The sequence below is a fragment of the Helianthus annuus genome, chromosome 6 (assembly GCF_002127325.2).
Source record: "Helianthus annuus cultivar XRQ/B chromosome 6, HanXRQr2.0-SUNRISE, whole genome shotgun sequence".
Taxonomy (NCBI): Eukaryota; Viridiplantae; Streptophyta; class Magnoliopsida; order Asterales; family Asteraceae; genus Helianthus; species Helianthus annuus.
In genome coordinates this window covers 53,875,318-53,900,850 of record NC_035438.2, presented here as the reverse complement: position 1 = coordinate 53,900,850, position 25,533 = coordinate 53,875,318, and the positions used below count along the sequence as shown (strand labels likewise).

The window sequence follows — 25,533 nt, the reverse complement described above, 5'->3', positions numbered from 1 at the left end:
AGAAATTTTTTTTGGTGTGTTTTTTAGGTTTTTTTAGTTAGTTTTCAAGTTTTCGCGTTAAAAGTGGTTTTCATTTGAACCATCCCCTAATGTTATATTTTCTTTAATTTTGTATGCATAGTTCATATGGGGAAGGTTCATTTAAGAACAAATTTAATATGAGAAAAAAAGAAGAAAGGGCATATAAGTAAAATGCTATTTCATTTATAACTCATATAATTAATTTTTCTCTCTTTAATTAATTAGTCAACTAATCATTAATTATCCTACATATAATCTACAAAACCTACACATATCAAAATTTTCCTACATATACCCTACACATTATAAAATTTTATCCTACACAGTCGAAATTTATCCTACACACCTCGAAATATATGCTACACAACTCGTAATTTATCCTACACAACTAGTAATTTATTCTACACTTTAAATTAAGTTGTTTTTTTAAATTTGAAAAAAGTATATATATTTTGAAAAGGAATTACAAACTTAATTTAGCTAGTTATTAAAGGGGAAGAATACAAATTAATAATTTATGTAAGTTTACCAATATACCCTTATATTAAAATTAACTACAAATATTAAATGAAGTAAAATGAAGCATTCTTATTGGTTGAAACTTCTTCTTTTTTCTTCTTACAAAAAAATTCTTCTCATTTGAACCCTCCACTAGTTCATATTAGGATTATATATATTCATATCAAAATTTTTATTTATTACGTGTGATACAAGAAAAAATATGAAATATAAAAAATCATTCAAAATTTATAACAATTTTGTTCCTCGAACACAACCAACCTCAACAATAATATATTTATTTAAAAAAAATTATTCAAGTCTATATAGATGAAAAACATAATTTTTCCGAAAAACTCGATTAACTCTATAATCATCTAAAGCCCTTTCATTTTCTATCATCAAAGTTATCTAATACATAGAAGTATAACCTAGCAGGGGAGGAGCTTAGAGGAGGCCGGACCGGGCCTCGGCCGTGCGGTTTTTTCGTCCAGTAGTATTAAATTTCAGGTTTTCGAGAATTTTTTTAAATGTGTATTAGTTTGGCCCAGGCTGATTTTATCTCCAAAAAACATCGGCCCATGCTGAGTTTTAGGTCAAGATCCGCCACTATAACCTAGTATAAAAATACAGTTTGGTATCTTGACCCTTTTTAAAATATTAAAATAAGTCACTTGATCAATCAACCCCTGCCAAAATTATATTCCTTTTCATATTTATCCCTTCCTTAGTTCCTTTAAATAAATAAAAGCCCAAACAAAATTAGCAACTTTTATAAATAATAAAGAAGAAAAGATATAAAACCCAAGTTACTGCATATACAACATATAATCTCTCCATAGCAGAAAGTAGTTGAAAACAAAACCCTAGAAGGGTTCTTTCAAACAACCAATTCGCCGCCAGATCGATCTATGTTTCTTGATTCTCTCAGGTTTCTTGAATATCGTCACAACATGTCTTGATTCAGCTCATGTTTCATCTTTTCCAACAACCCTTTTGTTAAAGCTTAATTATCTTGCAATCCAGTGTGAACCCAGTTGAAATTTCTTCCAAAGATTGTTCCTTTTTTGTTTTCTATTAATCTTTGTTATCTGATCATCCAAAAAATACCTTCTTTAGGTAAAAAGGTTGGATCTTTATGGGTTTTTAGAGCTGATTATTAGTTACTTACCCCCTTGTTGTATCTTTAAGTTTTTAGGAATAGGGTTTTTGTTTTCTTGATATAATATTATCAGGGAAAGAAAATATGTTATCTGAATTGGATAGAAGACCAATGATTAGTAGCGGCGGTGAGGGTTCATTTGGGGATGATTTGGAAAAGGAGATAGGGTTGTTGTTAAGGGAACAGAGGCGTGAGGCTGATGATCGTGAAAAGGAGTTGAGTATGTATAGAAGTGGGTCTGCACCGCCTACGGTAGAGGGTTCGTTGAGTGCGGTTGGTGGGTTGTTTAATAGTGGTCATGGTCAAAGTAATGGGTTAGGTTTGTCTGAGTTTGCTAGTGGAAATGGGTTATTGTCGGAAGATGAACTTAGGGCTGACCCGGCTTATGTATCGTATTATTATACGAATGTGAATTTGAATCCGAGACTGCCACCGCCTCTTGTGTCGAAAGAGGATTGGCGGTTTACGCAGCGGTTGCAGGGCGGTGGTGGGTCAGGGTTGGGAGGGATTGGGGATAAGAGGAAAGGGAATAGGGCTGATGTTGGTGGTTCTGGAGGTGGTGGTGGTGGTGTATCTCTTTTCTCTATGCCGCCTGGTTTTAACTCGAAGAAACCGGAGAACGAGAATTCGGAGTCGGAGAAAGCTAAGGCGTCTGCCGAGTGGGGCGGTGATGGATTGATCGGTTTGCCGGGGTTAGGGTTAGGTAGCAAACAGAAGAGCCTTGCTGAAATTTTCCAGGTGAATTTTTATTTTTTATTTATTTTTTGTCTAGTTTTTTTGTATATAGATTTAATTATGTGTTGATAATATTCAAATGCCATGTATTGATTATTATAGTGAATTTTAGAGTTTGTGATTATAGTTATAATTGCAATTAATTTAGGGTGTAGCTAATTTACAGTTTTTAAGTTATTCTCATTGAATAAACTATGAAAACATATATTTTCCGGCCCATTGTTTCTATCTCTTGACAAAAAACTAATATTTAAAGTGTTTTTTTTTCATTATATAAGAGTTCATAGGAATGTTTGGGTATGCGTTTGGGCAGTAAGATGTGTATATATATATATACATATATATATAAATTAAGTTGAATTGTTTTTTGATGACAGGTTTTTTGTATTCCGATTTGTTATTCTTGTTAAAGTATGAAATGAGGCGTTCTAAAAGTGTAATCGTTTTTGCAGGATGATTTGAGCCGTTCAACGCCGCCACCTTCAGGACACCCTTCTCGACCAGCTAGCCGTACTGCTTTCGAAATCAATGATGAAACTGATGCTGAGCTGGCACAACCGCACGGTGCAAAGGGTCCACCGACAACGTATTCGTATGCTGCAGTTTTAGGTGCTTCTTTATCAAGAAGCACAACCCCTGACCCGCAACACATTGCACGGGTCCCTAGCCCGATTCCTACCCCTATAGGTGGTGGCCGGGTCAACATGTCGGAGAGGAGAAACGCCAACAGTCCAAGTCTGTTTAACGGGTCGTCTTCTCACCCCCGAGATCCCGCTGATTTGGTGACCGCACTTTCTAGTATGAATTTGTCGAACGGGATCATGGGGGAAGAGTCAAATCTGAATCAGTTTGACCAAAAAGCTGACGAACAGAACGCTTATCTTCTGAACAATATGCCACGAAGTCAGAAAAATAATATGAATAATATGTACTTTGACGGTGGTGGAAGTTCTTATTTGAGCAACGGTTCAAGCGGTTATTCCATTAACTCACCGCAAATGATGTCCGGTCAACATGGAAATGTGAACCTGCCGCCGCTTTTCGAAACCGCTGCCGCCGCTTCCGCCATGGCTTACCCTGGAATGGATTCAAGATTCGGTTTGGATTCACCAAACATGAGCAGAATCGGAAACCAAATGAGCGGAAACGCACTACAAGCGTCTTTCATGGACCCTATGTATCTCCAATATATAAGGTCAACCGAGTACGCTGCGGCAGCCGCGCAACTTGCCGCCCTCAACGACCCGACTATCGACCGGAACAACTATCTCGGGAACTCATACAATGACTTGCTTCAAAAAGCGTATCTTGGAACTTTACTGTCACCACAAAAGTCACAATATGGTGGTGTTCAATATGTCGGTACGTCTGCCAGTCCGCACCACCATGGTTATTATGGGAACCCTGCGTTTGGAGTTGGGTTGTCGTATCCTGGAAGCCCGTTAGCAAGCCCGCTTCCGAACTCTCCTAGGGGGCCCGGTAGCCCGATTAGGCTTGGTGAGCTTAATACTCGGTTTTCTCCCCAAATGAGGAATTTAGGTGGCGGCAGTGGTGTGATGGGGCATTGGCATTTAGATGGTGGAGATAATAGCTTTGCGTCCTCTTTGCTAGAAGAGTTTAAAAGCAATAAAACTAAGAGCTTTGAGCTTTCAGAAATCAATGGACACGTTGTCGAGTTTAGGTACGTGGATCAATCGTTGGGTTATTTGAAGTTGGCAACATAAGCGGTTGGGTAACTGGTCAAATTGGTTGGGTTGGTTTGACCCACAAACTCTTTTTCTTTTTCTATATTCAATTTTTTATAAGTAGCAGTTTGTTGATTATGATTAAATAACAAATTTTTATAAATAACAATATATAAGGTATTCCTATCTGTTCGACTCATTTTGATCCGTTACCTTTTAGCTAAATATATGCTTCGGGTTGGGTTCATTTCAGAACTCCAAATAATTACAAAACTTTCATAACTCTTAATAAGCAATCTTTTTATTTATATGTATTTTTATATTTAGGGTATTTTTATGATTACATACGTGTTAACGAGTAGTTTTATCATTTTTTATATGTAATTTTATTACACATATGTAAACAAGTTTTTTTATATGTAATTCGTTATTACACATATATATAATTTGGTTATTACACATGTAAACGACTCTTAACATGAATGTAATAAAAAATACATATAAGAAATGATAAAATGACCCTAAATATAGAAAAAAAATATTTAAAATGATTGTTTATTAAGAGTTCTGAAAGTTCTCCAGTTATTTAGAGTTCCGAAATGATCCCAACCCCATATGCTTCAACCCATTTGAACCATGTACATTAAATGGATTGAAATTACCACTACTAATTTTGATGTTATTTTTTTTAATTGTCAGTGCGGACCAGTATGGTAGCCGTTTCATTCAACAGAAACTTGAAACTGCAACTACAGAGGACAAAAACATGGTTTTTCAGGAGATTTTTCCTCAGGCTCTCACTTTGATGACTGATGTCTTTGGAAATTATGTGATTCAGAAGGTGTTGTGTACAACTTATCTTTTATTATCCAACCTTGACATAAAAAACTACCACTCTTTTGACACTTCAGCGAATTATTTACCTGAAAATTCTATTTTCAGTTCTTCGAGCACGGATTGCCAGCTCAGCGAAGAGAATTGGCTGGAAAGCTGTTGGGCAATGTTCTGACACTTAGTCTGCAAATGTATGGCTGCCGAGTTATCCAAAAGGTAAACGATACACGTTATCTAGGTTCTGTTTGGCAGCTCTTTATGTTTCAAGATTTTAATTAGCGTAAAAGGCCATTTTCGTCCCCGAGGTTTGGCCAGTTTTGCCACTTTCGTCCAAAGGTTTGTTTTTCTGCATCTGGATCCAAAAAGTTTGATATCTTGCTATTTTCATCTGGCTCGTTAACTCTATCCATTTTTCTTCATTAAGTCAGGGGTATTTCCATCTCTTTTGTTAACTTAAAGGGCAATTCGGTCTTTTTACATAAAGTGAAAAAGACTGAATTGCCCTTTAAGTTAACAAAAAGACAAAAATACCTTTGACTTAACGGAGAAAAATGGATGGGGATGAAAATGGAAAGGTTACCTTTTGGATCCAGATGCAGAAAAACTAACCTTTGGACGAAGGTCGCAAAACTGGCCAAACCTTAGGGACGAAAATGGCATTTTACTCATTTTTTAGTATGGTCTGAGAGAGATGTGATTGGGTACTGATTCATTGTTATTATTTATCAGGCGATTGAAGTTGTTGACTTGGACCAAAAGATCAAGATGGTGGAAGAGCTTGATGGCCATATCATGCGTTGTGTACGCGATCAAAACGGGAACCATGTTATTCAAAAGTGTATCGAATGTGTTCCCGAAGAACATATTCAGTTTATCATCACAACTTTCTATGATCAAGTTGTGACCCTTTCAACCCATCCCTATGGCTGTCGCGTCATTCAGGTAATAAATAACTTACCGATATTAAAAATATTAATATTTCCAAACGACATAAATTGAAATTATAGTTTCACATATTGTAATCCTTCAGAGGGTGCTCGAGCATTGTGCGGATCCTAATACTCAGAGCAAGGTGATGGATGAAATACTTGCGTGTGTAAGCATGCTAGCACAAGATCAGTACGGAAATTATGTCGTTCAGGTTCGTAAGTTGTAACCACTAACCAATGATTTTTATATAAGTTTGTTATGCGTAAATGCTCATATGTGGTGAGTTTTGTGGAGCAGCATGTATTGGAGCATGGAAAGCCGCACGAGCGTTCGATAATAATTCAAGAGTTGGCCGGCAAGATTGTTCAAATGAGTCAACAGAAGTTTGCATCAAATGTGGTTGAGAAATGTTTGACTTTTGGTGATGCTAGTGAACGCCAACTTCTTGTGACCGAGATGCTCGGTACTACTGATGAAAACGAGCCTCTTCAGGTTTCTTTACTCCCGTTTTTTTATATAAATTTCATACTTCTACGATGAATGCTTAATATTTGGTTTGATTCTATTTTTATATAGGCAATGATGAAAGATCAGTTTGCAAATTATGTGGTGCAAAAAGTGCTTGAAACTTGTAGTGACCAAGAGCGTGAGCACATATTGGGCCGTATTAAGGTTCATTTGAATGCGCTTAAGAAATACACTTACGGAAAACATATCGTCACTCGTGTAGAGAAACTTGTTGCTGCTGGAGGTACATATTAACCTTTTCGTTTTTTAATTTATTCGCTGCATCTTTCTATTTCCAGGTAGATATGTACAAAAAAACCGGTTAACAAAACCGGTTAAAAAAACCAATCCGGTTTAGAAAAAATCCGGTTTCAACCCGATTCTTGATATTTGAAAGCAGTTGTAAAAAGCCCCGTTTAAACCGGTTTTTTTTATCTCAAAACCGGTTTATAACCCGGACCAAATTGCTTTAATAGGTTTGGGGTTTGATCCTTGGAAACCGGTTTGAAAAAAAAAACGGTTCGGTTTGTAAAAAAACCAAGAGTAAAATGCCATTTTCGTCCCTAAGGTTTGGTCAGTTTTGCGACTTTCATCTAAAGGTTTGTTTTTCCGCATTTGGATCCAAAAGGTTTGGAATCTTGCCATTTTCATCCGGCTCGTTAACTCCATCCATTTTTCTCCGTTAAGTCAGGGGTATATCCATCTTTTTTGTTAACTTAAAGGGCAATTCAGTCTTTTTAGGAGTATTTGGTCCTTTTACATAGAGTGAAAAACACCGAATTGCCCCTTAAGTTAAACAAAAAAGACGGAAATACCCTTAACGGAGAAAAATGGATGGAGTCAATGAGCTGGATGAAAATGACAACATTTCAAACCTTTTGGACGCAGATGCGGAAAAACAAACCTTTGGACGAAAGTCCAAAAACTTGCCAAACCTCAGGGCTTCATGTTCAAAGTCAAACATATGTTCATAGTCAATATAATAATCGGGGTTTGTTGACTGCAGAGAGGAGAATGGCTGCACAGTCGGGGCATGCTGCGTAGGATGATGAGGTGGCATAGGAAATGAAGTTGTACAGCTAACAAAGGAAGGCTAGTTTGAGCTGCTGCCCTTTTTTCCTGTCTCGCTGTCTGTCATTCGGTCGGTCTCCTAGTTGTTGCAAATAAAGTTTGGTTGAAAAACTGTACATTGTGTAGCGTTTAAAGGTTTATTATTATATACGTAGAGTTACTTTTGTTATAAGAAGAAAGAATCACCTGATGCTGGTGCAGAGGCAGTATATTTACGACGATGATATGATATGACCGTACGTAAGGATGTAAAGGAAAAGGTGAGGAGGTAGTTTTGTGACTGTACAAAAACCGTATGCTATGCTATTAAAACATTTGTCTTATGTGCATCGTAATGTTTCTTGTTTGCGGTTTTGTATATGTGGGTTGTCGTATTTGTCTAGCTCACAAGGTTCACGTTGGGATTTTTGGGTTTTGATGGGGCTGGGGCTGGTATAACCTGGTTGGAACCTGTTTCAAAGTATAGAGTTGATAACCGGTGAGTATGGTCTTGTATGGAACTTGTTTTTTAATACCTGGCTCTCGGTTTTTTTGTTGGGTTAGGTTCCGGACCGGCTGTGCACTTCTACGGTAACCTGTAATTGTGGTTCGGAGTGACTGGGTTGGGTTGGATCAAGCTTTGAGACAGTAGTCATTGTGGGTTGTGTGATTTGATCATCTATTGTTATTTATAAAAACCCTCTTCTTTCGCATGCACCATCTGGATACAAATGGTCTTCTAAAACCTCCGGTCTTTGTGGTTTTTTTTGAACGGCAAGGAACAACGTGCCAACCACCGTGACACCGGGCGCTGTGGCCAAGGTCGACTACTCGACTGCCGCCAGATGCGTAGAAACCCAACCTCCACCTGCCCGAAGGCACGACAATAGAATAATCGGTAAAACATCACCTCCCATCCAAGATGAACCAACGCCACCTGTATTTGTCCTTCACTTGGATGCCGTAGAAAATAATGGGGAGAGTGAAAGTCAAACCTGGGTCACAATAACACCAAGTGTTTCCCCAACCACTCAATCACTATTTCATTGGCTTGTGGTTTAGTTACATTGATCATTGCCCTCAATAAATGTCGCGTGGGTTAGTTTAGGTTGATTAGATGATATTTAGGAGTAAAAGAATCTTAAAGAAAACCCATTGGTTATCTTATAGGCCTTTAGATCCAACCTTTTAAGCCTAAAAATATGTAATTTTCTGTTTGGGGCTGACCTGATTGGTTTTGCTTGGTCACTCTTTTCGATTCATTAACTTTTAAGTCTTAGTTAATTATTTGTACCAATGTTTTAAAACCGGACCGGTAATTGAACCGGTTATTCTATCGATTCACTGGTCAGACCGGTTTGACCGATCGAACCGTTTTAAGAACCGGGTTAATCCATATAATTTTTATTATATCAATAAATACAAAAGGTATAAAATTTTAAATATAGTTATAATTCATTTATGAAAAAAAGTTAAACATACGTTGATGTTTATTGAACTATATAATATTAAATAATATACCAATTATAAAAGATACAATTAAGCAAACAAAAATATTTAATAAAGAAATTTGCATCGAGCTCCCAAAAACAAATTGCCTGCAATGAAACCTTACAACCCATTAAATAAAAACTACTTTTACTGAAGCTACACATCTACCCACGCAACATAGGGTCTTAAACATTTAAGTCAAATAAATAAATCTGAAACAACAATGAAGGTTGTTCTTTGGAAGCCATAGTTGTGACGATAAGTTGCTTCTGTTCAAAATACTTTAGCTACGGTCATCAAAACGGAGAATGGTCGTTGTGTATACTGTCGAAAGCCCAAACAAACGTCGCTGTTCCTCTCAGATCCAACCATCTGCCACTCCTGTTCGTTAATAGACCGGTCTGACCTGTCACCTAAATGGCTTGAAGTAGTGAACCGGCCCGGTAAAGCTAGCGGATCCCGGCCGAACCGGTCCGACCGGCCGGTCCGGTCCGGTCCGGGTCTAAAAACATTGATTTGTACTAATCAAATTTATTATTATTTAAAAAAAAAGATTGATCAAATCACAACTTAATAAAGAGTCTGGTAAAACATTAAAATCATCATTTCCCAATAATAAGCTTAGAACTTCAAATGATTTTCATTAGAAATGAAATTCAGAACCCAAAACATTTGAGACATAACATAAGGATCTTGCAATTCATCAAAAAGCTAGTAATTAATTTTTATTGTATCGATTACTACCGATATCGGTACTGAACTAATTGGTCAAATATTGCCAAGTCCCCATGGGGACATCAAGGTATGTGGTATAGCAGTGTGTTGACCAAACAAGTGGTTATGTGTTAAAATTATACGAAACGGGTGTGTATAATTTTAAAAGTAAATCAACTAGGTGTAGAGTAGATTTTGTATTCCTCTTGGAAAAAGAAAAAAAAAAACAGGGATCAGTTCGGGGGACGGGGCACTGAAGCAAGTAGGGTACACGGTAACACCGTCGCCACCCCCTAGGGTAGGCGTTGAGGGTACTTTGTCCGGGACCAGGTTAAGCTTGCCGCTAGGGTAAGGAGTTTAGGGTTGGGATATTGAAGAGTTTAAGATTTAATGTGTGGGTGTGTGATTGGTAGGTGGAGTAAAAGAGTGAGGTCCATAGTTCTAGGGTGCTTGTTGGTAGGAATCCAGGGGCGGAACCAGAGGGGGGTCAAGAGGGTCCGTTGACCCTCCGGTCACCGGAACTTTTTGAATTTTTATTTATAAATTTTGAGTTTTTGAAGAACAAACTTAGAGATGGACCCCCTAATTTGAACCAGTATAGGATATAAGCTTATGCTGACCCCCTAACTAAATTGTTCTGGTTCCGCCATTGAAAATGGCATCACTAGTGTTTCGTAAATTGAAATGATAGCGCGGGATTAGGCGAGGCTGATACCCTAGAGTGCCCCATCCACTAAATTGACCAGGTAGAGTGTAGACTATTATAGCGTAGTCACGTGGACCAATAAGAATTTTGCATGTGCATGGCTAGGTAACCAATTTTCACCGCCATTGTTCACCGGCCAGAAGCAACGGCGGTGCACATTTGTTGAATTTGAGGTTGCAGATGGCGCATGTTTCCGAAGGAAAATTCTTAGTATTCTGACAAAACAAAATACCAACGAACTTCAATTACAAAACCCGCAAACCGTCAATAACTCATGTTAGACCCGGTTCTGTCAAGGCCCCACTTTTATTTCTCTCTTTACGTGACGGTTCTTTGTTCTTACTTCGTTCTTATCCGTTAAATTGCATGTGCCTGCAGTACTTGAGTAGTTTCATGTTGTGAACAAATGAAACTTATTACTTTCGTGATTCAAATGAATTTGAATTTAAAATAAATTTTATAACTCTATGATATATGATGCAACTGAAATACTCGTAAATCGAATACGAGCATAATATATTTAAATAATCATTATAAATTTATAATAATAAGCAGGGTTATTATATAATATACATAAAAAATATATATATGGCTACGACCACCATCGGTTACCACTACAACTTTACATTGTCACCTCCGTAAACCACCAACCTTTGTTAAAGTAGCATCGAACCATCTCCACTACTCGTCACCTTCAACGTGTAGCCAACCCGACACACCCTGTGACAATACCACCGTAGTGTTTTCTGGTGATCTCAGACTTGAACCAACATTCTTCGCCGAAGGTAACCTATCATCATCATCATCATTAGGGGTGCAAACGAGCCGAGCTACTCGAGCTCGGCTCGAAAAAAAGCTCGAACGAGCCGAGCTTAAACGAGCTCGAACGAGCCGAGCTTAAACGAGCTCGAGCCCGAGCCTAAAAACAAGCTCGTTTAGTAAACGAGCCCAAGCCCGAGCTTCGCTTATCGAGCTCGAGCCAGCTCGCGAGCCTAATCGAGCTTTCTATTTATATATATTTTTTTATTAATATATTAAACATATATTTATATAATAATAATTACCATTTATATAAATATAAAAAATAACTAAATTATATATATAATAATAATTATTATTAATATAAATTAATTAAAAAATACTAAATGAGTCGAGCCCGAGCCAAGCTCGAGCTTGAAAAATTACATTCGAGCCGAGCTCGAGCTTCAGAAATAAAGCTCGAATCGAGCCGAGCTCGAGCTCGAGCTTTCATATGTTAAACGAGTTCGAGCTCGAGCCTGGTCGAGCTCGGGCTCGGGCTCGGCTCGGCTTGTTTGCACCCCTAATCATCATCATACTCAGTATATCCCACCAATAGCAAAGCTAAGGTAGGGTCTGAAGAGGGTAAGATGTAGACATCCTTACCTCTACTCCATAGGAATAGAGAGACTGCTTCCAATGACCCCCGGCCAGTGGCGGACCCAGGAATTTTTCCATTGGGGTGCGAAACATTTTTAAAAATTTTAGGCCACTAGGTATATAAGTAAAAAAAATCGGTTCGTATTGGGTCGGGTCATGTAAAACAAACGAACATCAAACTAAATTTATATAATCATCAAAAACATGTCAAACCTTGTTACAAACATAATTAAAACGTCGACGCCCTACGGGTTTTCATTTTTTGAAATCTATCCAAAACATCATCTAAAGCTAATTTCATAAGCAATTCTTTCTCTATATAACATAATATTTCAATTTTAATTTTCAACTATTCAAGCCCTAGAAATCATAACGTAAGTTGTAATCACCCTAAAAATATATAAACAACATAATCACCCTAAAAATCATCTAAACAACCAAAAACAACGTCAAAACACACAGAATTTCAACCCTATTTAACAACTTTATTACCCTTTTTTTCTTCTATAATATCAACCAAAATTATCAAAATAACAAAGAAACTTACCCGTGTTCGGATTCCGGTTAGATTTGGTGTCGAAGGACGGTGGTATGGTGGCTGATTACGGTGGTCGCCGGCTACTAGAATGTTGTCGCTGGGTGATGTTGTTCGTTGGCAGTGCAGGGACGCAAGAGAGAGAGCGAGAGAGAATTTCTAAAGGTTTTGGGCTTTAATTATTTTATTATAGTTTGAAATATTGTTGGGTTTGGTTAATGGGCTAAGACTTAGTGGGCTAGCTAGTTAGAAATTATAAGTGGGTAAAGGTATGAGTATTTGGGTTTAGTTAGTTAGGTATTAAAAGTTATATAATTTAGGTAGTATTTTTTTTAAATAAGAGTTTACTAAAAAAAATTAAAATATAAATTGATAACACTTTTTACCTAAGGGGTGTGGACGGAAAATTTCAAGGGGTGCGGTCGAAAAATTCCAAGGGGTGCGGACGAAAAATTCTAAGGGGTGCGGACGGGATTTTCGACGGAACTTAGCACTAAATTTTTTTTCCCCGGGAGTGCGCCCGCCCACATTGGGCTGGGCTTGGGTCCGCCCCTACTCCCGGCTCGATAGTAGTTTTGCATCAAGCCTTGGACATAAGGCACATAACACTCAGCAATTTATTCAAACGACGATTAGTGCATGTACTCCCTTGTCTTTTGGCTGTCAACGCCACCATATGATGCATGATTAAACATCCCTCTCTTTTAACGTTATTTTCACGAAATTAGTAAAATAACGTTAAAATTAGTGCACTTCCACTTTTGCCCCCCGAATGCCCACACATATATACATTATATGAGCATACCACAAACGAGGCGTAACCGAAGGTAACCTATCATAATTATAAATAAGTCTTAGAACATAAGTTTTGTACGAAAAATATGGTGCAAACATCGGGTTAAGAATATGGGTTTTTCAAACTGAGCTTATGAAATAGGGTAAAAATATTCAAATGGAGAAGATGAATGATAGTATTTTAATATTATTTTATTTATTAACCTAAAAAAATGAATCGGCCACCAATCAGGTTTCAATTACTACAACCACTATACAAAAGCATTAACCCAAAATATTATTTTATTCTTAAAACAAAGTATTATTTTGAATGCTTACGTCAAATTGCAGGCGCTGTGTAACGTCCAGCGTCCCTAAACTTTAGGCTCTTGGCAAGATCAGTCCCTGAACTTTTACCTATTGTCAATTATAGTCCCTGTAGTTATGTGATGTGGATACTTTGATACTTTTGGCATGAATCGTATTGATAATTGATGCTTGATACTATGACGCTTGATTCTTTATTCTAGGTGCTTGATTCTTGACACTTAAACTATGAGACTTGATACTTAATCTAGATACTTGACTCTTGATACTTAATCTAGATTCTTGATTCTTGATACTATGGAAACTAGATTCTTTATGATTCTAGATACTTGATTCTTGGACTCTTGATTCTTGACTCTTTAAACTTATTTGGTGCTTGACTCCTTAGACTCGTGAAACTTGATTCTTGGTTAAACGAGAGACGGGAGCCTTGTCACTGGCGGAATCCATGAAACTTGGAAACTTTTGGTTTGTAATGTAATCTAGATACTTCACCTAAACTATACGCAACGCAACGCAAAATATAACTCGCAAAACGAATCTAAGACAGGAACGCGGAAAGAAGGGATTTGGCCAGAGTGGCCATCCGATCGGATGACCACCCGATCGGATGACCACCCGATCGGATGACCACCCGATCGGGTGACCACTCGAACGACCAGCCACCCTATCAACCTAGCACCGCCCTAATGCACTCTCACCCTATAAATAGACCTGTCACATCACCATTTTGAGTGATGTGACAGCCCTGCTCGACTCAGACGCACAAACACCTTTCTCCTCCATTTTCTTGCTGATTTCGGTACGTTTTAGGCTAGATTCTTGTACTTTCTTGATCTACACATCATTCTCTACTTAATTCTCACTTGAAATCACACTTTTCACCGTGAAATCTCTCGGATCTGAGTTCTTGATGGTGATGTCATCATGGAGGTTTGTACAAACTGACATGTGAAGTCATTCTAGGCAAGATCTAGCTCAGATGTAAGATGATTCATGCATTTTTAGACTAAATCTAACCTAAATCTAGATTTTTTCCTATAAAACTTGAGTATCTTCATCTTTTTCTCAAAACTTTTACTTTATTCGATGGAAATCAGGTCTAAACTAACTGTAGATCTGATAACTAGTCTAGAGTTGGTACTGATCTGGTTCCTACCGGTAAAAGACGAGCATGGCAACGGATTCCGACATAAACCCGTTAGAAACAAACGACTGATCGAACGGGGGTGATTCCCACTCAATCAGAGTTTTGGGTGCTAAAGGGTCTTACCGTTGTCTCGATACGTGTCGTGCTGTCACCGTTAATCTAGAAACATGGAGATTTTACAAACATCTTAAACAAGAACAAGGGTCGCCCGATCGAGCGGCAACCCGATCGGACAACCGTCCGATCGAACAGCCACCCTATCAGGGGACACTTGCCCTTTTACTTTGAAACTTTGATACCTAGGAACTTACTCAAAATATTGGAAACTTTGATCAAGTGGTGGTCCAATCGGACAGCCGTCCGATCGAGAGGCCACCCGATTGAAGAGACCAAGGCACTGAACACTCGGATTGAGTGGCAACCCGATCGGACAGTCATCCGATCGGGCAACCACCCAAGTCCCTCACTTGTGAGCCTCACCGAACGAGTGGCAACCCGATCGGATGGCCATCCGATCGGGCAACCATTGTCACCTAACACACAAGGGTCACCCGACCGACTGGCAATCCGATCGGATTGCCATCCGATCGGACAACCACCCGATCCAGTGATTGGTTTGACACTTTATTCAACCTCGTTACTCTGCCCGACTCTTATCTTAATGTAATCTAATCAGGCTAATTCTAGAAAGAGCTCCATTTGATCCATTAGCAGTTATACTGTTTAGCAATCACTGTGAGTATACTCGATCCCCTTTTTACTTTAAACTTTTGGGGTGTAACATGTATTCTATGAAACTTAAACTTAAATCTTTGAAACTTATACTCTATCCTATGTGAGACTTGTGATTCTTGATTCTTTGTGCTATGTGACGTTTAATCCAGAGTGTGTAGTTCCGCCTTAACAATAGTAGCGCTATAGGAGATGCACCTCTCCCATTATTCTCGGGGGGGGGGGGGGGGGGTTGACGTGATGTCGTGGGTCACGCAAATTTAATCCCTAAACAACTGTAGTTAGCGGTAGTAGGGTATCGAACTCAGGGAGTATGTGGAAAATGTGTTGATTGTATAGCTTTGTATTTAAACTAAAATTAAACTAAATTGCAGAAAATTAAAGTTCAAGATTGTGGATTGTTGTTTTTAGAAAACTAAATTAAGAACTAAGTCAAATCAAAGTTGGTTTTAAACAATTAGGAGAGAGCAATGATCACCCTAGGTTTCAGTTTCTTTAAACAGTTGTGTGCAATTTCACTAGAAAGAGTTACATAGACATAACTCGTGTATATGTGACTGAAGTGATAAAAGGGAACAAAGTACTCGGATTAGATAACGCGAGGTTGTTTCCCGATGACCTATTAACCAATAACCAACCCTAACCCTTCCCGTGATATCTCGGTTGCCAACGGCACCAAGAACGTACGATCGAGACTAGAAATTGTAATACTGATTAACACACTACAAACAATCAAACATACACCATGACATTCAAGCAACGCAAGATATCATTCTAGAATTGCAGAAATTAAACACACAAAAGTCTTAGAAACATTCACCTAGGATGATCACCGAAGAGTTTAGCCGGACATGGCTCGGTGAATCATCATCAACATCAATCTAATGTTCATGCAAATTAAAAACACAAACCGAATGATTGGAAATGTTCACAAAACAAGCTAGTGCTCCAAATTCGCCCCCAAAGTGTCCAAGAACCGTCAATGATGAGAATAAGTCCAAAAGACACCCCAAAACCGATTAAAACATGGCAGTTACAAATTTCCGTTCAGGCTCCACCGTAAATTACGGCTCCACCGTAATTTACGGTGGACATCAAGTTGTTACGGTGGAGCAAGCCTGTGTTACGGTGCAGAATCAAGTGGAAAATGGACCACCGTAAATTACGGTAGAACCGTAATTTACGGTGCTTGGCTGTCTTCAATTCTTTGTTATTCTGTTGTTCTCCTCTTGACCCGTTTTCCACCAAAACCTTCAAAAGCTGCCTTTGATCCATCTTTTAGCTCCTAATTCGTACCTGAAACATAAGCATCGTAGTCATCTAATTCAAGATAATTACACGGCTAATTGGAGGATTATTTCATATTTTAACACGCTTAAGGGTTGTCCAAAGGACCACCCGTCACATCCCCACACTTAACCGTTGCTTGTCCCAAGCAACTCATCAACATAGTTTCAAAACAAGTGATCAAATCAAACCAAACAAAACATGCAATTTCTTTACCAACCCCTTTTTAACGCCCAAGCAATGCACCCCTCACAAATTCTCTCCTCTCGGCTACAAGTGGAAACTAGCAAAGATAAGCTAGACACACATTAGGCAAACGGGTGGTTGCACAATCATAAGCTTGTACTTGAATCAATCATTCTCCTATAATGGGTCAAACATGAATGCAAATCAAAGGGACTTAAAGGTTGTAACGTGGCTAGGTGTATAGGGAGGAAATGGAATATATATGAGTAGCGAAAATTCGACCCGGTCTTTTTATTACAAACATCAAAAACCAACTAACAAATACGCACTACTATATACAAGACAAAGAAACCTTCTCTTTTTTTTTTTTCGTTGCTTTTCCTTTTTTTTTTTCTGCTTTTTTTTTTTTCAAAGCATCATACAATAACACACTAACCAAACTACTTCAAACTCACAAAACTACTAATTCTATCACTAATACTACAAGACCGGGTCAAATTTGGGTGAATTTTCAAGTAAGTAGCTAGGGGAAGCAAATGATAAGCTTTAAAGGCACAAAATGGGCAACTAAATGTCCAAACCCCCGCCCCTCTCGCAACCATGCTCATATGTATAATTAATGAGGTCCAACCCCCCAAATCCCACACTCGCTCACACCAACGACGAGGCTACCTAATGCCCTTATCCTTTCTACATTCATGTCTAACTAAGGATTCAAATCGCATTCAAGCACAAGTTCTAACGCATCCCCACCCATAGCCACTCTCATCAAAGATTATTTATGTACACGTGTGGCTACCATTCTCACCAAGAATGAAAAGGATAATAAGGGTTGCCGGTGCATTAACTTGGGATAAATTAGGGCGTCAAGATTTCACATTGTTTTGCTCGGCTTAAAATTTTTCAAAAATCTTCAAAAAAATTCCCCCCATCCCCACACTTGGGATACATTGACCCCAATGTATGGCTTTGGGAGGCTTTGATCACTAACTCACTTCAACATCCACAAGAAGCTTCTCATCTCAAACCCCAAATTTCTTTTTGTATTTTTTTCATTTTATACTTTTTTTTTTCTTTTTTTTTTAACACGACACCACCAACAACCGCCAACCCAATAATCAACCACATGATCAATCACCACCCATCCTCCCAACCACAATCAACATAAACCAACAAATATATACAAACTATACAAAAGAGAGAATACCACCTGATCAATAGTAGCGCGGTCCTGGGGGCCCAAAGATGGACGACATCATATCGTTCCATTCTCCAAACCCGAACGAGCCGCTACTGCTTCCCTCTTGTTGTTGTGGTCCCTCTTGCCGTCTTGGATCAAGCCACTGAGAATGGTGGAGTGGTGGAGTCGGATAAGAAATGCTACCATCATAAGGCGGCAATGAAGCATAGTCCACATGTTGTGGATCTTCAACCACCGGCCTTCCGGCATGCCAATCCGCATGCATCCGCCTCATTTGATCATCATGATATCTGTTATTAGCATCCACCTCTCGAGAGTATGCGTGGGTCCGGTGCCATGATTCATTGCGGTCAAAGCTATGTTTAAGCGCCCGCTCAATACTAGCGCTATTCCGCGTGCCTTGATCAAATAACGACCTCTCCGGACCCGACCAAGTATCAAAGATGGCCGCCGGCGGGCGTTGGCTCTCGATCACCTCCTGCATTGAACCACTATAAGCCCACCCCGGCTCATACGGTTGCTGCGCGTAGTCGTAGAACGTACCACCATGACCACCATGAAAAACCCCAAAACCAACATTTGCACCACCCTGTGGCTCGTCTGCGTAATCATCATCCCCACTCGGAATCAACTCTTCATCGCTTTCAGGTTCATCCAGTTCTCCCGGTAACAACTCCCTTGCACCCAATTTCAACGCCCTCCACCGTTGACCTTCCGATTTCAGCTTGTGATAACGTTCAGACGAAGTATACGTCCAAACATTTCCCAACCTATCCAAAGTAAAAGGCAGGTGCCTTTTCGTTAAACCGCGGTCTTCAGATGTGAGTGCCTTCTGCTGTTTCATTAAACCCGTTATGATGCGACAGTATGGGACAATGTCTCTCCCGTATTTGTTCCGGCATATCCACAAATGATGCATAATCAGGTAGCGTATTGGAAAGCGTGGGGACCCATGCATCAATGAATACAGAACAGGTATCTCTGGAAACCTCACCTGTTCTTTATCCCCTCTTCTTGGGATGACATTAAGCAAACAGATCGTATGCAATAACTTGGCTTCTATCTTCAGATTTTTTCGGTATAACACACCACCATACCTACCGGGCAAAAACAAATCCGCCAACATACTGTTCCATGTCACGTGCTTCTCTGGTTTGAGCAATAAATCAACAAGCGTGGGAATCATGTACTCCCTAGCTGGAAGACTATCATATTTTCCCAACTTCTTCAACGTATCGAATGACATTTCAACTGGTACCCCATGTACCATCCCAACCAACTTCATTTGTGATGGCCTGTGGAAGTTGTGACATTTAAGTGTTGCCATCCACTCCTGAATCTCAGTCATAAACAAATTGCTCTTATCTTTATCAAAACACTTAAGTGCTCCTTCCCAACCCAAAGCACGGAACTTATCAAACACCCCGAACTGGCCAAACTGGGGTTCATCAACCTCTTTTTCACAGATAAACGCGGCTGCTTTATTTTTTAACTTGTTCATGCAGTCGTTATACAGGGTTGGCTGCCAGATTTCGGGTTGGTCATCCAACGACCCCGAATTCCACACCGGTTTATCACTTGGGTCTAACTGCATCTCTTCTTCTTCCTCGCTTTCGCTTTCACTAACCCTACCCATATATTGCCTCTTCTTTGATGGTTGCTCCTTTTCCTTGCCCTTGCCTTTGGAGGAAGATGAACTTGAACCCGCTTTCTCCTTTGTCTTTGCCATTTCCTACACACAAGAGGCAAGTAACAAAAACAAACACCAAATTAAACACTCTCTTCAAAATCCTCCCCACACTTGCTTGTTGTCATGGTTGTAGATGTTAGTGAACCTAAAGTGTTCAAGAATTTTTCAAAAATTGGGCATGATGTCTCTAGGATGTAGAGCATCCCAAAAGTTCACTATTTTAACAACAATTCCTACATCTACAACCATCAACCATGTTCAACAACCAATTTCATACTCATATCCTAACAACAAGCAAGTGGGCAAGAACACATATCCTAAATCACCTTGTTTTTCACAATGTATCACCATAATATAGCAAAATAAGTGTTCATACCTTGTTTTAAGATGGAAGAGTGCTTGTGAAACCAAAAATCCCAAAACCCCCAAATTATCTCGAATTAGGGTTTCAAATTTTGCCCCCAAAATCGCGTTTTCTCCGAAATTTCTCCTCACAATCACCAAGCTTGTGAGAAATTAGTCAATTTAGACCAAAATCCCACTTGATTTGGGCAAGGATTGAAGGTTTTATGAGAGAAGGAAGATGGAAGAAGAAAGGGGTTTGTGAGTTCTTAGGGAAGAAGATGACAATGGAAAAGTGGAAGGTGAATGAGTGGATAGGGTTTAATCACGTGATCAGGCCTGTTTGTTTCCGATTTTTGTTATTATTATTTTTTTTATGTATATACAGAATCCCAGCGACCGACAGACTTTTTTCGCGTACCGTAATTTACGGTCTCACCGTAAATTACGGTGAGACCTGAATGCCAAATGTGCACCGTAACTCAGGAGAGAAATACCGTAAAGCCTCAACCTTTTTATTCACCACCGTAAATTACGGCACTACCGTAATTTACGGTAAACCTTGAATGGCAATTCTTCTCCGTAATCCAGTAGGTTTGTACCGTAAAAGTCACAATTTTTTCAACATCACCGTAAATTACGGTATTACCGTAATTTACGGTAATCGCTGGGCATTCACATTTTGACAAAAACTTGAGATTTATGTGACCAAATTTTTTTTAGATTTTTAAGTTTTTCGATTTTTTTTTTTTTTTAAAAAACTTATAAAAATTACCCTACCCCCTCAAAAATCCCGTGTTGTCCTCAACACAATGGAAGAGCAATTCGCAACCCGAATATCCCCACACTTGTTTCGAACACGGACTTCGAGGAACTAAGGCAATTGTGCAACTATACAAACAAAACAAAACGAAACTACTATGTACACTACCACCAAACCTGGGCCTTTTATGGTTGTTCCTCCTCGACCGGGCGTAAGATGTAGCCCGCTTTGTCAAGCTCCAAGTTGTTGATGTCATTGTCATCCAAATACGGCTTTAACCGGTGACCGTTCACCGTTTGTTGTTTCAATGTTCGCTCGTCTTGAATGTCAACATCTCCGAACCTTCCCACTCGTCGGACAACATAAGGGCCCATCCACTTGCTCTTGAGTTTCCCCGCGAACATTTTCAACCTTGAATTGTATAACCACACTTTTTGACCCACTTCAAAGTTCTTCTTCTTTATCTTCGCATCATGAACCTTTTTCAGTTTGTCTTTGTATGCGGATGCACACTCATACGCTTGGTCCCTTATCTCTTCAATTTCATTCAGTTGAAGTTTCCTCGCCCGACCCGCTTCATCATAGTCCGCATTCACTGTTTTAATTGCCCAATATGCCCTATGTGCCAACTCCATAGGCAAATGACATCCTTTCCCGTAAACCATTCGATACGGAGTGGTATCAAGTGGGGTTTTGAAAGCCGTGCGATACGCCCACAATGCGTCATCAAGCTTGCTTGACCAATCTTTCCTATCCGTTCTAACCGTCTTCATTAGAATTTCTTTGATTTGGCGGTTAGATACCTCCACTTGACCACTCGTTTGCGGGTGGTACGGTGTAGCCACACGGTGATTCACACTATATCTCCTTAACAACTTTCCAAAATTGAAATTTTTGTAATGTGAACCACCATCACTTATTATCACCCGAGGTACACCGAAACGAGAAAAAATGTTGGATTGCACAAACTTACATACAACGGAATGATCGTTGGTCCTTGTGGCAATAGCTTCAATCCATTTCGACACGTAATCAACCGCAACCAATATGTATAAAAACCCATTTGAGTTTGGGAAAGGACCCATGAAGTCTATTCCCCAAACATCAAATACCTCCACTACCAAAATTGGTTGCAACGGCATTTCATCACGTTTCGAAATGCTTCCCATTCTTTGACAATTGATGCAATTTCGGGCATACTCACGAGCATCCTTGAAAATCGTGGGCCAATAAAACCCACTCGATAACACCCGATAGCCTGTCTTATTCCCACTAAAATGGCCCCCACATGCGGATGAATGAGCATGGGTCAATATCTCTAAAACTTCAGTTTCGGGAACACATCTTCTTATCACTTGGTCGGCCCCAATTTTGAACAAGTCGGGTTCGTCCCATATATATTGCTTCACTTGACTAGAAAACTGTTGTCGTCTCTTCTTAGTCCAATGATTTGGGATCGCACCTTTGGCCAAATAGTTAACGTAATGAGCATACCAAGGGGCAACATAAGTAGAAACGGCCAACAATTGTTCATCGGGGAACCGTTCATTGATTTCACTTGCATCATCTACACCTTCCAACGGGATTCGGGACAAATGATCCGCAACAACATTCTCACATCCCTTTTTGTCTCGGATTTCAAGATCAAACTCTTGTAACAATAAGACCCATCGAATCAACCGCGGCTTTGCATCCTTTTTCTCCATCAAGTACCGAACCGCACTATGATCCGAGTAAACTACTACCTTGCTTCCCCAAATATACGAGCGAAACTTATCCAAAGCATACACCACCGCTAGTAACTCCTTCTCGGTTGTGGTGTAGTTAAGTTGCGCTTCGGATAAAGTTTTGCTTGCATAGTAAATAACCACCGGCTTCTTGTCAACCCGTTGACCCAAAACTGCACCAATAGTGGTATCACTTGCATCACACATTATCTCGAACGGCTTTGACCAGTCAGGTGGTTGCAAGATAGGCGCTTTGACCAAATGTTCCTTCAAAACAGTAAAAGCTTGCATGCACTCATTAGTAAAGTCAAACGGGACATCTTTTAATAACAAATTGCATAAGGGTTTGGTGATAACACTAAAACCCTTAATGAAACGTCGATAAAAACCCGCTTGTCCCAAGAATGACCGTACACCCTTAACATTTTTAGGAGGTGGCAACGATGAAATTACCCGTACCTTTGCCTTATCCACCTCCATCCCTCTTTCCGAAATCACATGTCCCAACACAATGCCCTCTTGCACCATGAAATGACTTTTCTCCCAACTTAGCACTAAATTTTTCTCAACGCACCTTTTCAAAACCTTTTGCAATTCGTTGAGACAAGCATCAAAAGTAGTGCCAAAAATGGAGAAATCATCCATGAATACTTCGAGCGACTCTCCAACCATGTCCGAGAAAATACTCATCATACATCGTTGAAAAGTTGCCGGAGCATTACACAAACCAAATGGCATTCGCCTAAAGGCAAAGGTGCCATATGGGCATGTGAAGGTGGTCTTGTGTTGGTCATCCGGGTGTATGGCAATTTGATTATAACCCGAATACCCATCTAAGAAGCAATAATACTTTTGACCCGACAATTTTTCAATAATTTGGTCAATAAAAGGTAGCGGGAAATGGTCCTTAGAAGTGGCGGCATTCAATTTTCGGTAGTCAATACACACCCGCCATCCGGTAACCGGTCGGGTGGCAATTTGTTCACCACTTTCATCCTTGACTACTTGAATGCCGGCCTTCTTAGGCACAACTTGGGTGGGACTCACCCAAGCACTATCCGAAATCGGATAGATGATTCCCGCATCCAACCATTTAATTACCTCTTTTTTACTCCCTCCCTTAGGTTCGGGTTCAACCGCCTTTGAGCTTCTCGTGTCGGTTTGGCATCTTCGGTTGTGATAATTTTGTGCATGACGATGGATGGACTAATTCCTTTGAGATCGGCAATCGTCCATCCAATAGCACCCTTGTTCGCTTTTAACACCTCCATCAAGGCTTGCTCTTGTGCCACTTCCAAATTAGAGGCAATAATGACCGGCAAAGTGTCATTATCCCCTAAAAATACGTACTTCAAGTGGCCCGGCAAGTCCTTGAGCTCTAACTTTGGTGGTTCCTCCAACGATGGTTTTGTACCCGAATCGATTTCCACCGGTAGACCCTCGAATTGATGGGTCCATGGTGGTCTACCTTCTTTCATCGCCATCACATCTTGTGCTTCCTCTTCAACCCGTAGTGCATAAGCATGTACCTATTCAGAAAAGTCACACAGGCAAATATCCAATCCATCCTCCTCATACTCATGCGGGTTGCATCCATCTACTATGTCTGCCATAAAACACTCATCAACACCGTTAGCATTAGAATTGTTAGTAAAAACATTCAAACGCATTTTTCGATTTCCAAATGCCATATCAACCGTACCAAATCTACAATCGATAATAGCATGTGCGGTGCTTAAAAATGGCCGACCCAAAATTATGTTTTGTTGTTGTTTAGGGTCCGCCGATGAGTAGTCCAAAACTAAGAAGTCCACCGGGTAATAAAACTCATCAATTTTAACAATAACATTTTGAACCATACCCCGAGGCAACTTATGAGACAAATCGGCCAAAACAACCGTCGTCTCCACCCTTGCTAATGGACCAAAGTCATATTGGTCGTATAAGCCCCCCGGTAAAATGCTAACTCCGGCTCCCAGATCTAGCAACGCCTTAGCCATTTGAAAATTACCCACTTGTACATTAATCAATGGCGTGCCCGGATCTTGGAGCTTAGGAGGAAGCTCCCCATTCAACACCGCACTCACTTGCCCGGTTAAATCCACCCGCTTAGGCACTTTTTTCTTGTTTTGCCTTTTTTGTGTACATAATTCTTTTAAGAATTTTGCATAAGCAGGAACTTGTTTTATTGCATCAAGGAGTGGGAGATTTATTTTAACTTGTTTGAACATATCCCACATTTCCTCTTTTTGAGGACCTCTTGACACAATAAAATTTTTCTTTCCCGGGTCAAGTAAGGCCGATGGGAATGGAACTTGACTCGGTTCACCCTCACTTTTTTCATTCTTTTCACTTTCACCCAAACCCGGTTTGTTATTAATTGGTTCTTTTGGTTTAACCGGTGAAAGTTCATCATCACTTTCCATTCCCGTGATATCCTCAACCACCCCCTCGACCAATTCGGGTGACAAATTGGCCTTAAACTCTTTCCCACTTCTTAGAACACTAACATGGTTAATATTAACATTACCTCGTGACGAACCATGTGAAGGGTTTACCTTAGTGTCGCTTGGAAGTTGACCCTTACCTTTCTTTAGTTCCGCCACATCGGTTGCTAATTGCCCCATTTGAGTCGTTAGTGACTGGATGCTTTTATCACGAACCTCGTCTTTTTGCATTCGCACTTCGTCTAGTTGGTTCCGTTTTTGCATCTCCATTTGCATGCTCTTTAGCATCTCCATCACCTCGTTTCCACCCGAAAGTCCCCCTTGTTCTTGACCCGTTTGGTATTGTTTTTGATACCCTTGGTTATTCCCGCCTCGGTACCCACCTTGATTATTGTAAGATGGCCGTGAACCAAAATTGCCTTGGCTACCTTGGAAATTCGGGTTCGCTTGATTTGACGGGTTCCCATATCTAAAGTTCGGATGGTTTCTCAATCCGGGGTGGTAGGTGTTGGAATTCATGTTGTTGTAATTCCTACCACCTCCTCCTTGACCTTGACCTTGAACCGCATTGACTTCCTCGTATTGCCCTTCCAACATTCCTTGGCAATTTTCATCCGCATGACCTATTTCATTACACAAAG

The 25,533-nt window shown here is 39.8% G+C and overlaps 1 protein-coding gene across 1 annotated transcript; it reads left to right on the top strand.

The window, feature by feature from the left end:
- The first annotated feature begins 1,334 nt into the window (after positions 1–1,334).
- Positions 1,335–7,787, top strand: LOC110865516 (pumilio homolog 2). The gene is made up of 9 exons (XM_022114774.2): positions 1,335–2,419; positions 2,869–4,097; positions 4,801–4,942; positions 5,044–5,151; positions 5,665–5,877; positions 5,966–6,076; positions 6,163–6,357; positions 6,442–6,616; positions 7,379–7,787. Exons 1-9 carry the CDS (start codon positions 1,766–1,768, stop codon positions 7,414–7,416), a joined length of 2,865 nt encoding a protein of 954 aa, XP_021970466.1. The 5' UTR covers positions 1,335–1,765; the 3' UTR covers positions 7,417–7,787.
- The last annotated feature ends 17,746 nt before the right edge of the window (positions 7,788–25,533 follow it).